This window comes from Microcaecilia unicolor, chromosome 2, assembly GCF_901765095.1.
Source record: "Microcaecilia unicolor chromosome 2, aMicUni1.1, whole genome shotgun sequence".
In the NCBI taxonomy this organism is placed as follows: Eukaryota; Metazoa; Chordata; class Amphibia; order Gymnophiona; family Siphonopidae; genus Microcaecilia; species Microcaecilia unicolor.
The window spans coordinates 606,459,623-606,474,005 of record NC_044032.1 but is presented as its reverse complement, the minus strand read 5'-3'; the positions used below and the strand labels follow the sequence as shown (position 1 = coordinate 606,474,005).

Here is a 14,383-nt window from a genome sequence, read left to right as displayed (position 1 = left end):
ACTAAGGCGTAGTAGTATTTTTAGCTTGCGGTAGAAATCAGCTGGTGGTAAATGCCAAGATGCCCATAGAAATATTTATTGACTTTCTTTTATATAATTAAAAATTTATAGACCACCCAAAATTAGGTGATTTCCAATAATATATTCACAATGCAATACATACCATAGCATGAAAACAGTACTTATGAGAGTATACTATGACAAATTCCTCAGAACATCAACAAAGTGTCCAGAAAAACGTGGCCACATACAGCCTAGTCTTTAATAATTTTACTGCACTGTACTATCACAAAGGTGAAACTGTCCAGGAAGAGCGTTCTGTAATGAAATTCTGCTGAGAGAAAACCAATAGCTTGTGTGTCAGCATAATGTAAATGCATTACCTCATCTGTTGATAATTACATGGCAGCCTCTGATCTTATTAGCCGTCTTGGCTGATAGGTAAAACTCGCTTCAGATAATACAGAGCATCTCTATTCAACGTCTGGTATACAGTCATTAAAACTTTAAATTGTATTCTTTGTAGCGCCCTTAACCAGTGCAATTGCTTAAGCACTGGAGATATATGAGAAAACTTTGATATTCCTACTGGGACTTGAGCAGCCGCATTCTGGATTACTTGCAATGCCTTCATACTTGATGTAGACATGACAAAGTATATTGCATTGCAGTAATCCAGCCGCACTAAAACCATTCACTGAAATACACTTTGAAAGTCATGCAGAGGTAGCACTGGTTTCAATTTAACTATTATGTGTAACAATTTGAATTCTTTTTGAATCACACTGATAACCTGGGTCTTCATTGTACACTTACAATCTAACATAACTCCCAACTGTCTCAATTCTTTCTTCACTGAAACATACATATTCCCCAAACAATCCTTCTCTGGCCACTCTTCTGTTTCCTCTCTACCTACAGTCATTACATCAGTTTTTGCCACATTCAGAACAAAACCATTCTCTCTCATCCACTGCTGTTTCCTCATCATGTAATTACTCAATTGATGATTCAAATCCACTTCTCAAGACACAATGGGAAAAAAAACCCTGAACATCATCCGCATAAAAATAGTACTCAATTATTTTAGTTATAGTTTTTAAAAAAAAGTTCAGCTTTAAAGACTTAGCTTAATAAATGTTCTGGAAGAACAGAATCAGCAAGGAGGCTGTGTTGAATAGTATTTAAATTAAAGACTGATGGCGAGTGAGCCCATAAAGCTTAGAGCAATGAACGTTTGAGAGCTCGGAGTGGTGCTGCTGAGGTCTATATGTTAAAGTATCAATCCTAATAGTGATGGATATTTGGAGCAGTTTATCTAGCTATCTAATTGGGACACTGATTGGAGTCTGGCTTGCAATTTCTTTAATACTGGACATCTAAATCCCATAACATGCAACCTTAAATAGGGCGTGGCCGTGGGAGGGCATGGTCAGGTCAGGGGCATTCAAAAAGGTTGTATACAATGTTACAGAATAATGGATCTCCCCACCCAACTTGGGTGACAGAATTTATACCAGGGTTCAGCAAGTGTAAGGCTGGTGCCCAGGGTTGGGTGCAGGAATCAGCACATAGCGGTATTCTATAAACTGTGACTAAAGTTAGGCGCTGTCTATAGAATAGTGCTTAAGCTGAGGGATTGTACCTGCATTTAGGCGTGGCCATTTGCAACAACAAAAACGTGGTGTAAATGCCCGTGCCTATATTTAGGTGCAGAGCCATGTTATTCTATATTTATATGTGTAACTAAAAGTCACGCTCCCAATCAGCCCATGGCCCTCCCATTTCCATGCCCCCTTTTCCAAATCTCACAGAAAATTTAGGTGTGGATCCTGCACCTGAATTTACATGTGTGCATGTTAATTGAATCTAATTAGTGCTAATAATTGCTTGTTAAAAGCCAATTATTGGTGCTAATTAGCTAATTAATCAATTAAAATGTGCACACAAATCGAGCATGCTCCCAAATTTATGTATGCATTTTTTTTAGCGCTTTTTATAGAATTAGGGGGTTAGTGCCAATCTTTTCCAGGATCTGTTTTTGAATGCCATATAGGTGAATTACATTCAGCTACAGCGAGTATTTTTCTGCTCCCAGAGGGCCTGCAATCTCATGCTTGTACCTGAAGCAATAGAGGGTCACAAGAAGCAGCAGGATTTGGACCAGGCTTCCTTGGTTGACAGTACAGTGTTCTAACCATTAGGCAATGTCTTTGTTCTACTTGCTGCCCTCCCCTCACTAAAGACCTCCCCAATTGTTAGCACCCCTCAGCTGAAGGCTGAAACACTGATTTTGCTCTCCTTCAGAAGATGCCCTTTCTAGAGTTCCCTTGGATAGACTCCCCTCCCCCTTCCCCTACAGAATCCCCTGAAAAATTCTTTCCTGAATTATAGTGACATTAGGTTGCTATCAGGCATTTGGTTATTATACAAAACATTGTTCTGTGTGTAAATCTGTGAACTGTGCAATCAAAGGGGAAGTTAAAAAGGTGCCATTAAAGCAAACATGCCTTGAATTGAAGAAAATCAATCAACAGAGCTCCACAACATTGCTGAAGAAAAATGTTCATGCTTGGTTTAACAGACATTTTTGCTGAGCCACAATCTGCATTGTTGTAGAACATCATGTATCAAAAAATGTTTTAAAGCACATGTTAAATTTGTCAGGTCGATTTCCGGTGGAGCCTCCATGTTAGATGGATGTGAATATTTTCGCTCTGTGACCCCCCCCCCCCTCCCTGCTTGATTCCCCTATTTATAGCCATTGCTACCAGATCAACTGTACAACATTGCAGGGTGAAATGGCTCATAACTCAGGGGAGATTTTGCAAAGCCTAGAATTATAAAAGTGAAGGGTACTTCGACCATAAAAGACCTTCGTGTTACTAAGACCCAGAAGCCAGGATCTCTTGGTGGGAAAAGTCCTGCTGCCAGCACAGCTTTGCCATTAGACGGTGTTGGAGTGGGGCAATCTGACAGACAGCGCTCAGAGGACTCTATCAGACCTTAGTCTTGCAAGAATTGCAGGCAGCCAAACTGGAAATCGCTAAGCTGGAGGAATGCACGGGAGACTTGAATGCGCGAGTGGATAAGCTGGAAGATCATGCACATGATGTGGAAGTGGCCCAGAAGTATGGCACCGAGGTGTTGCAGAGTACTACAAGGCATTTGGAAATGCTGAGTGAAAAAGTCGAGGACTTAGAAAACAGGCACCAGAGATCAAACCTTCAGATATATGGTATTTACGATGGTATGGTATTCAGAAATTGTTAAGCCACTGTTTTCCAGATTTTACAGCAACCAGTATTTGAGGTGGATTGTGCTCATAGAGAGTTGCACCTGAAGCCCAATGTGAACTCTCCATTAAGGGCATTTATAGTGAAGTTGTTGCGCTACATGGAGATGGAGTATATTTTGAGGACTGTGAAAAAGCAAAACATTTGTAAATATGAAAATATGAAGTGCACATTTATCCTGATCTTAGTGCAAAAACTGAGGCACAGGAGGGAATTGTGTTCGTATAAACAAGCTTTGGTAGTACGTGGATTACAAGTTGGAATATGGCACCCCACTAAGCTGGTCATATTTCACAATGGAAGAAATAGATTTTTTGCATCAGTAAAAGAAATTGAGAGTTTCATCAAGTCATTGAACTATATGGAGAACCAAGACCGAACTTGAATCGGGTGTGGGCAGTCAGCGTTGGGGGTTGCCATGTGCCATCACCCCTCCCCCCCCCCCCCCCCCCACACACACACAAAAGTGAAAGCTGTGATCCCACTTGGGAAGCCAAATTCTAAGGCGTCTTTGCTGGTGCAGAAAGCCAAGTCTGTGGCACTAAAGAAACAAGGTGGTTTCAAAGCAGGACATCCTGGTCATAAGAGGTTGGATAAGGGTCTGCAGCATCCACTATTGTTCGTTTCATGGAGGAGTTGCGAAGTGGTTGCAGAGGAATCTGATACCGCAAGTTCGCAAGCAAAGGCTGAAGACCTGCAAGAGGAAGGAACGCTTGCTCTCATGACTGTAGGCTGATCAGCCTTGTTCTCAACATAATCTTTTTGAGAATGTTTTGTATCTGAGAATTTGAAAGAATTGGGGTAGATAGCATAGACTGACAGATCTAGGATGGGTGTTGTGCGTAGGGAGGATTAATGTATGTGACTGACTGGAGTGACTGACTGGAGGATTAAATAACTTAACTGACTGGAGTGTGATAGTGATCGCTAAAGTGTATAAGTGGGATAATGTGAGAAGTACATAATACCGGGGAAGGAGGGGAGGGGGACGGAAAGCAGTGGAAGTCTGTGGCTGATGGGTGTCGTAAGTGGGAATACCCTTCTCCAAAGTCTGGTGGGGAGGGGGGAGGGAATGGGGTAAGAATGAAGGGGGATTTGCTTCATGGTGTGGGTGGCGAGGTGGTATGTGTTAGATTAAGGGATGGCTAGGGTGGGGGTGAAATTGGCAACCTGGAATGGGGGGGGGGGGGAGTTAATCATCCCATTAAAAGGAAGAGAATTCTTAAGCATGTGAAAAATGTTCAAGTGGACATTGCATTGTTACAAGAACTTAAATTGGACAATACTGAGATGCAGAAGCTCAAAGGGGGTTATTGGTCATCTTTGTACTTTGCATTGGGTGGTGGGGTCAAAATCTAGGGGGGTAGGCTTGTTGATTGCCAAACATGCATCTTTTGTTGTGTATAGCTCAGGGAGGCACTCACAGGATCGGTATGTCTGGGTTTCTGGGAGGATTAATACATGGGAATTTACTCTTTGTAATGTGTATGCCCTAACAGGAGCAAAGGGGACATTTTTCTCCATTGCTTAGGTGTATGAGAATTGAAGGGAATTAGATTGTAAGCTCTGTTGAGCAGGGACTGTCTCTTCATGTTCAAGTGTACAGCGCTGTATACATCTAGTAGCGCTATAGTAGTAGTAGTAGTAGGGATGTGAATCAAATGGGGGATATGAATATAGCAATGGGAAGGTTAGATAGAATCAACCATAGAAGTAGAGAGGAAATCAGAGAAAGTAAGGTACTTCGGAAAGGGCTCTTGGTGCACTTACTTGAGGATGTATGGAGGACCTTTCATCCCTCAGAAAAACAATTTATATGGTATTACGGTAGACATTGCTCATATTCTAGGATAGATTACCTTTGGGAAGATATCAGATCCTGGGGAAATGGAAGAATATGACAATACATCCAATTTGCATTTTTGATCATGCTCCTGTCATGGGAGCAGTACTTTTTCCCAGGGATCGAAAAGATGAGGGGTTTGGAGGGCCAATGTTGGAATGCTAACCAAACCAGCTACTCGGACATTACTACTGGGTAAGCGGAGGGAGTTTTTGTCCTTTAATGATATGGGAAAGGTGGATACTGGTATGGTATAGGATGCGGGAAAGGCCTACATGAGGGGGACACTTATACAAGAGCCTACGAGGATCAGGAAGGTGCTCAATGGGAAAAGGCAGGGCTTGGTGGAACAACTGGCTAAGTGGCAAAGGGTACATGAGAGGAATTCTTCCCCGCTGGTGCTTACCAAAATTAAGATGTTGAAGAGTAAACTTGCTGAGTTGGAGATGGGTCATATAGAATATATACGGCGACATACTAAAAAAGACTTTTTAGAATGGGGTAAGAGGATGGGGAGGATTCTGGCCTGGCAACTAAAAAAACAGCAAAGTGAGAAATGGTTCATGAAACTAGTGTCAGAGGAGGGCTAAAGTAAATTTTCTTAGGAGGAGATAGCTCATGAATTTCAGATGTTTTACCAGGAACGATACTCTTCTGAATTCTTGGGGTTCCCCTCCGATATTGTAGACTATTTAGGGGGAATGGATCTTCCCCGGATCTTCCTGGGATTGATTGGCTTAATTCACCTATAACGGAAGAGATTAGCAAGGTTATTGCCCAACTGCCTTGTGCAAAGTTGCCAGGGGAGGACGGATTTTCTGCTGAGTATTATAAGTTTTGAATTTGGAGGTAGCTCTGTTACTTACCACATTAATTTCTATGGTGTTGGAGGGGGAGTCCTTGCCGAGACCAATGCATAAGGAAAATGTGGTAGTACTCCCCAAGCTGAGGAAAGATCCCTTGAAATACGCTAGTTATAGGCCTATTGCTTTGCATAACATAGATATGAAAATCTTTGCTAAGGTATTGGTGAACAGGTTGGACCACATGCTACCCAAATTAATTCACTTTGATCAAAGTGGTTTTGTCCAGGGTTGATAGTTAAGGAATAATGTATGGAAGGCAGTAAATCTTATTGCTTACATAGAACCATAGGCGGTCGGTGGCCCAATTGTTTGGGGAGGCTAAAGGGGGCGGGGTTAGGGGTGGGGCCAGGGGTGGAGCTTAAATCCATAATTGTCTGATAACACACAGAAAAAATAAATAAATAAAAAGTCACAATTAATACCTTTTATTAAATTTAGATATTAGATATGTATCATATGTCAAAGAATAAAGTGGTTGCTCAAAGCATATACTAACCACAATCGTAACTACAAAACACTATGCACAACTTTGTGCAAAAACACACTCAGAACCTTACTGTACCATAAATATTACACTGGGCAGAACCTAATACACCAATATACCACCCATACGGAAAATGCAGACCGTCAACAATATGAAACAAGGATCATAATATCAAAATTCTCATGTAGAGCCACAAAATATCCTAATTCATGTGTAATGTGGGATAAAATGCCATACATAACTAAATAAATATAAACATTTAATGTTGAGCACCTGATTCTCAAAGTGGACATATTCCAAACACTATAATGAAAATAAAATTATCTTTTCTACCATTGTTGTCTGGTGACTTTGTTTTTCTGGTCATGCTGGCCCAGTATCCGATTCTGCTGCTATCTGTCCTCTTAACTCCATTTCAAGGGCTTCCTTTCCATTTATTTCTTTCCTTTCCTCTTTTCTTCTTCATTTCTGGTCCTCAGCTTCTGCCTATTTTCTTCCTCCATGTGCAGTTTTTCTCTCTTCCTTTTCCCTCGTCTCATCTCCTTCCTCACTCTTCCCTCCCCTCCATCCATCCATGTCCAGCAACCCTCCTCTCCCCTCCCTCCATCCACCCATGTCCAGCAACTCTCCTCTCCCCTGCACTCCCCTCCATCCTCCCATGTCCAGCAACCCTCCTCTCCCCCTGCCCTCCCCTCCATCCACTGTGTCCAGAAACCCTCCTTTCCCCTCCAACCATCCATGTCCATCAACCCTCCTCTCCCCTCCCCTCCATTCTCCCATGTCCAACACCAGCAACCCTCCTCTCCCCTCCATCCACCCATGTCCATCAACCCTCCCCTCCTCTCCCCTGGCCTCCCTGCCATCCTCCCATGTCCAGCAACCCTACATGTCCCTGCCCTCCCCTCCATCCAGCAGCACATCTCCCTTCTGCCAGCCATTTCCTGCCTTCTTCCAGCTCCCTCCCCACCGATCCCCCCGCCCCCCGCCCCCCCGTCGCTGTCGTCAATCATCTGACATCTGCCCGATAGCCCTCGTTCCCGTTCTGCCCTCGCCCTACCTTAAAATATTGTAATTCTCCCCGAGCGGGCGGCGCCGGCATTGCAAGCAGCAGCAGGCTCCAGCATTCCCTCGCATGGCTCCGCCCTCTTCTGCCGTGTTTCCGCAAGGGCGGAGCCATGTGAGGGAACGCTGGAGCCTGCTGCTGCTTGCAATGCTGGTGCCGCCCGCTCGAGGAGGATTACACTATTTTAAGGTAGGGCGAGGGCAGGACAGGAATGAGGGCCATCGGGCTGACGTCAGATGATTGACGACTGCGACGGGGGGAGCGGGGGTCAGGGGATCGGTTGGGCTGGGGAGGCTTAGCCTCCCCAAGCCTCTTATACCGGGCGCCTATGCATAGAACAGAGTCATGAAAAGGCTTTGTGTGTGGCGATAGATGTGGAAAAAGCTTTTGATAGAGTGGAGTGGCCCCATCTATTTGCAGTGATGGACCAGATGGGGTCAGGAGGCAATTAAGGAACTTGGCTACATTCTATGTGGCACCTACAAGCACTATTTAGTGAATGGACTTCGATTAGTGGAATTTTCTTTACAGAGGGGCATCAGACAAGAATATCTTATGTCTCCCCTGCTGTTTGCCATAACAGTAGAACTGTTTGCGGCATACATTAGCCAATCATCTGCCATAGAGCCCAAAAGGGTAAGAGAGGACCCGCATAAGATACTGTTATATGCAGATGACACTCTTATTTTTATGGGAAACCCTCAGCATTCTTTACCCCACCTATTGGATGCTTTTGCACAGTTTGGCCAAATATCAGGATTCAAGACAAATATCGATAAGACAGAGTCCTTGATGCTTAATATGTCTTTGGACTTTGACAACTTTCCGTTACTTAGACATTCTGCTCTCTAATACATGCTCGGATTTATATCACCTGAATCATGACCACATCCCCAGCCTGATGCAGCAAGATTGGAAATCTCTCTCTGGTTGATTTGGTGGGGTTGGGTGGCAACAATAGATATGATGGTGTTGCCTAAATTCTTATTTTTGTTTGCTCACTTGCCTCTCCGGATACTGAAAATCAATTTCATAAGTGGGATCGGATGTTATGTTCTTTTGTGTGGGGGAGTACAGCACTCTAAAATGTGCTGGTCCACTTTGCAATTCCCAGAGATAGGGGAGGAGTGGGGATGCTTAATTTGCGATGATATTATCATGCATCAGTATTGAAAGTTTTACTTTGAATATTCATCAGTTCGGTGGATCCCAATAGAGAAGGCCATACTTTGTTTTCGAAATTGGAGGGGAGGGGAGGGATCTGGAAATGTTTGGCAGAGAACAGTGTAGAGCTGAGATGTGTTTCTGGCACCCCTAGTGGAGGTTTGGTGTAGAATGAGGGCCTGACTTTAGGTGTGGGGGGAGGGGCAGATCCATTCATATAATTTGCTTAAAGATTATCACCTTTGGTCTACATCATATTTTACTCCTCTCTGCAGGCATTTGAGGGCCATTGATGTGATGTTTTGTAAGCACCTCTTCTCCCAGGGTGTTCTGTTGGCACATGGTCAATTGTAAGATCTTTTGGATTATAACATCCTATTTTTTCAATATTTTCAGGGGAGAGATCTCCTTCTTGGAAAAGGTGCATAGGTAAATTTTTTTTGAAACCCAAAATTAGCAGAGATGGTGTTATTTAAACCGATGTACCGTAAGAGACTGTTATCTCATTTGTATTCTGCATTGTCCCTTCTCTTGTTTACTGGTGAATTAGAGTCACAATGTAAATGGGCTGCTTGGGTGGGGATTCCTTTAGAGTATGAGAGCTGGTGGGCTATGTATTGGTATGCACATAAGTGCGCAGCGGTCACCAAATATAATCAATTGCAATACCAGATTCTCCACTGACCATATTGGACACCTTCCAGGGGAGAAAGCATGGGGAATGGGGAAATTGACCTATATTGGCAACAGTGTGGGCTAAGGGGTACACTGGAGCACTTATGGTGGGACTGCTCTGTGGTGCAGAGTTATTGGAGGGAGATGTGGGATCGGGTTGAGCACTGGACAGGAGAGGATTGGTCGCAGGATAAAATGGTCTGTCTATTGGTCTTCTATCGAGTTATGCTCACCTCTTCATTTTGGCAGCACAAATGGGGATAGCATGAGCTTGGAAGGAGAATGGGTGTCCTACTACATCACATTGGCGTATGGCTATCCATGATCTTCAACTTTGTGATAAGATCACTTTGGAATTTAAGGGGAGGGGATAAGATTATCATAAGAAGTGGGGAGGAGTAGAGTTTTAAGGGGGATTGACATTAAGGGGGAAGGACATTCCTATAGACCATGGGAGTTTCTGGCTTCTCCAGGTTGCCTATTTGTACTTTATTTTCTGGTTTATAGTTTCTACTTTTTACTCTCTTTTTCTTAGAAACATAGAAACATGACGGCAGATAAGGGCCAAATGGCCCATCCAGTCTGCCCTTCCTCAGTACCCACTAACTCCTCCTTTTCCTAAGGGATCCCACGTGCCTGTCCCAAGCATTCTTAAATTCCAACACAGTCTTCGTAGGTATCTACTGCCTATTGGGTAAGATTAGTGGACCACACTATTCTCACCATGATTGCTGGCTGGGGTATTGATAGGGAGGAAGGAGGAGGTGGGAAAAGGGAGGAGAGGATGGGGTTCAGCAGCCGTGGATTGATCTTTGTAGTTATTGTTGTACAAGGTTTCCGCTTCTATTACATTGGATTCTTAGTTTAGGGATGGGTGGGGGCTTGTTGAGGGGGTATTGGGAATGAGAGGGGTGTGGGAGTTATAAAAGGGGAGATATTCCATGTTTGGGTTGCCCTGTATTGAAAGTTTGGAATGTATGTCTTTGCTAGTTTAACTTTGCTCACTTGTACTTGGCATGTGGGTATGAAGTGGATATTCCACTGTTGAAGACTCTGTTTGACTAAAATTGTTAATAAAAAGTTATAGTTCAAAAAACCTTTTGTTCAACATTGCCCTACATGACTGGTGATTGTATTTATTCTGTTTATTTGTTTTTGGATGGATGAAAGGGGGGGAGGGGGATTGAGGGCTTATGGGTGGGGTACTAGGATGGGGATGGGGATGGGTTGGGTGAGGAGGAACATTGGGTTGGCTTTGTGGGGGGGGGGGGGGTGGAGTATAAAAACTGAAAAATTAAGGGTATAGTTAGTATCCATAGATGCATTGAATTTGTACTCATGCGTTCTTATGGCATATGTTTTATTGTATTTTGAGATTGTATTCTATATTATGCATTTTGCATTAACTTTGAGCGTTACTTGCTGTTCTATTGGTTTTCAATGCTTAATAAAGATGCTTATAAATTTTAAAAAAAGGGCCCCTTTATGCGGTAACCCATAGCTGGTTATGCGCTGAATTCACACTTAACTGGCTATGTGTTAGCTGGCTCTGCAAACTTGTAAATTCAATGCCAGAGCCTGAACATGGCTTGGTATTGAATTTTCAGGTTTAACACCGGTGGTGGTCACTGTCAACTGAATATTGGGTCCTTTATTTTTTGATTCTGGTCCACACCAAACACTCGGTACATATCCAGAGGCCCAAAGGGATCTCCTGGGATCTCCTGGGGTATTTTTTGATTCATTTATGTATGTATGTACGTATATGCATATATTCTGGAAAGTAGGCTTCATCAGCTATGCATGGAGAGTGGAAGAGAGGTGCTGCCCCTTCCTTTCATCTGTTTCTTGGCTGCCTCAACATTCATGTTCATTTACGTGCTACTTTTTATTTTCAGATTGGGTACTGGAGTGAAGTAGACAAAATGGTTGTGACTGTTACCGACGTTCTTTCTGGGAATGATTCCATGGGTCTAGAGAACAAGACTGTCATTGTCACCACTATTTTGGTAATTAATCATATTTTATTGTCACTACAAAAGGCTTCTTCAGATTGAATCACAGTTACATAGGTTATTACCAATGTTTCCTGTAAGGAGTGGCCTGGTGTGTGCAAAGTCTTTTTCATGTGAGCAACAAGTTTTAAAACCCAACAATTTTTGAGCACCAGTATTAGCCATGCATTTCTGTGTATAGCACAAAAACACATTTTTGTGAGCACCCATGTAAAATCTATCACTATGTAAAATCAAGCACTATGCATCCTTGTATTTGTTATCAACCGACCTGGCGATTGCCTTGACAGTACTATGTAAGCCACATTGAGCCTGCAAATAGGTGGGAAAATGTGGTGTACAACTGTAATAAATAAATAAATAAATCTGTGAGCAACACTCTTGAAATGTATGAGCAATCTCTCATATGCTCCACTTAGAGGGAACATAGGCTATTACTTATCTATTTTGCTCCTACTCTTGCCAGGGAATGGAAATACTGACAGGAATATTACAGTATATAATGTTAGTACATTAGTAACACTTGTACTTACACTATATTACTACTACTACTATTTAGCATTTCTATAGCGCTACAAGGCGTACGCAGCGCTGCACAAACATAGAAGAAAGACAGTCCCTGCTCAAAGAGCTTACAATCTAATAGACAAGAAATAAAGTAAACAAATCAAATCAATTAATGTGTACAGGAAGGAGGAGAGGAGGGTAGGTGGAGGCGAGTGGTTACAAGTGGTTACGAGTCAAAAGCAATGTTAAAGAGGTGGGCTTTCAGTCTAGATTTAAAGGTATATTACATTACATTATAGATTCGCTGAACTGCCTTTCAGGAAATACAACATAAGAACAAAAAAGCAAACAGGATGCTAGGAATTAGTAGGAAAGGGATGGTGAATAAGACTGAAAATACTATAATGCCTGAGTATTGCATTCAGTTCAGGTTGCTGTACCTAAAAAAAAATATATAGCGGAATTAGAAAAGGTTCAAAGAAGAGTGACCAAAATGACAAAGGGGATGGAACTCCTTTCACGTGAGGAAAGGCTAAAGAGGTTAGGGCTCTTCAGCTTGGAAAAGAGATGGCTGAGGGGAGATATGATTGAGGTCTACCAAATCCTGAGTGGTGTAGAACGAGTAGAAGTAAATTGATTTTTCACTCGTTCCAAAATTACAAAGACTAGGGGACAGTCAAGGAAGTTACATGGAAATATTTCAAAACATATAGGAGGAAATATTTTTTCACTCAGCGAATATTTAAGCTCTGGAACTCTTTGCCAGACAATATAGTAACAGCAGTTAGCGTACCTGGGTTTAAAGAAGATTTGGACAAATTCCTGAAAGAAAAGTCCATTGCTATGGAGACAAACATGGGAAGCAACTGCTTGCCTTGGGATTTGTAGTATAGAGTGTTGCCATGATTTGGGTTTCTGCCAGGTACTTGTGACCTGGCTTAGCCATTGTCTGGAAAACAGGAAACTGGGCTAGATGGACCATTGGTCTGACCCAATATGGCTACTCTTATGTTCCCTACTTGCTCTCCTTTCTTCTCAGCAAATTCCATTTATCACCACCCTCTGCCGCTTGTTAGTCAACTAGTTTCCAGTCCAGTTCACCACTTCAGCCCTCTCAGTTTATTCAAGAGTCTTCTGTGAGGAACCATATCAAAGGCTTTGCTGGAATCCAAGTAGATTACATCTAGCGCATATCCTTTATCTAGTTATTTGGTCTCCCAGTCAAAGAAATTAATCAGATTCATTTGGCAGGATTTTCCTTAAGCACTGATTCCTTTATTTTTTCTTAGCACTGACATGAGGCTTGTTGGCCTGTAGTTTTCCACTTCTTTCCTGTTCCCACTTTGAAGAGGGATCACATCCGCTCTTCTCCAATCCTGTGGAACCTCTAATTTGAAGACATTAAAAAAACATAGTCATTTGATTTACGAGCAGACCCTCTTTATTGCAAAAAGTAATATTGATGCCCAGTCTCCATGATTCTCAAGAGGGAAATTAATAAATTTGTATGTATTGAGACTTTGTCCCCTCTTCAAGTTTCCCCAAAATAATGGTTAAATCCAGACCATCAAAAGCCCTGAGTTCCTTCTGCAGGTACCATACAGCCCTTGCTGTTTGAACGACAACTTCCAAAATGAGTCTAAGAAAAACAAAGAGTGACAGAAGGCAATTTGGAACAGGCTGGTCTTAGCAATTGCGGGGCCCTGTGCAGACCAGTTCAGTGGGGTCCCCCCTGGCCCCTTGCCTAGCCCCACTGTCATCCACACAAAGTCAACGAAAAATAATACCTTCATATGACCAGTGTTTATTCCCACAAAATCACTCAACACAGAATACAAGAGGTAGCCTTCTCTTTAAGCAGCTCTACACCAGTCCACCTTTTGCTGCAATGATCATCACTATAACATTAAACATTCAATGCCTAACATTGTTTTTGGTGTTACGAAAAAATTGTGACTCACTACTTATTCATACACTGACAGTCCAACATCCAACTTAAAAAATAGTAAGGGACTAGCGATGTTTATTTGTTAGTACCTCAGTAGTTAAATGTGAGGTTTCCCTTCTGTGCCTTTCTTCATTCTTTAATAAATCACTCCTACCCTAGCTGGTCTTACAAATTGCAGGGGGCTGCCGAGGGGGGGGGGGGGGGGGGACAAAATTCCCTGGGCCTCCAAGGGGGGCCTGGTGCTGGGGTCAGGCTGCCAGCACTGCAGTCCCCAGTCTCACCTGCCTGCCCTCGGCTCCGTCCGCCACCGGGCCTCCTGTATTAAAATTGGCAGTGCCTCAGCTCCGTTTGGAAAGAGGTGAATTGACATGTGTTACAAACACATTGCTAACACAATTGGGTTGACATTTAGCCCACTGTGGTCAGTGTTTTTTGAAATACTAACTGCTGCAGGCAGATTTCAAATCTATTATTCAGTACCAGCTATATCTGGCTAGCAGAGCTGAATATTCAAAACGTCTG

The 14,383-nt window shown here is 42.8% G+C and overlaps 1 protein-coding gene across 1 annotated transcript in view; it reads left to right on the top strand.

Moving 5' to 3' along the window:
* GRIA2 (glutamate ionotropic receptor AMPA type subunit 2) overlaps positions 1-14,383 on the top strand; it is a 235,329-nt gene that overhangs the window by 165,824 nt on the left and 55,122 nt on the right. Inside the window, exon 9 of the mRNA XM_030192684.1 lies at positions 11,290-11,400. Coding sequence (XP_030048544.1) covers positions 11,290-11,400 — 111 coding nt within the window. The remainder of the gene's footprint in view (positions 1-11,289; positions 11,401-14,383) is intronic.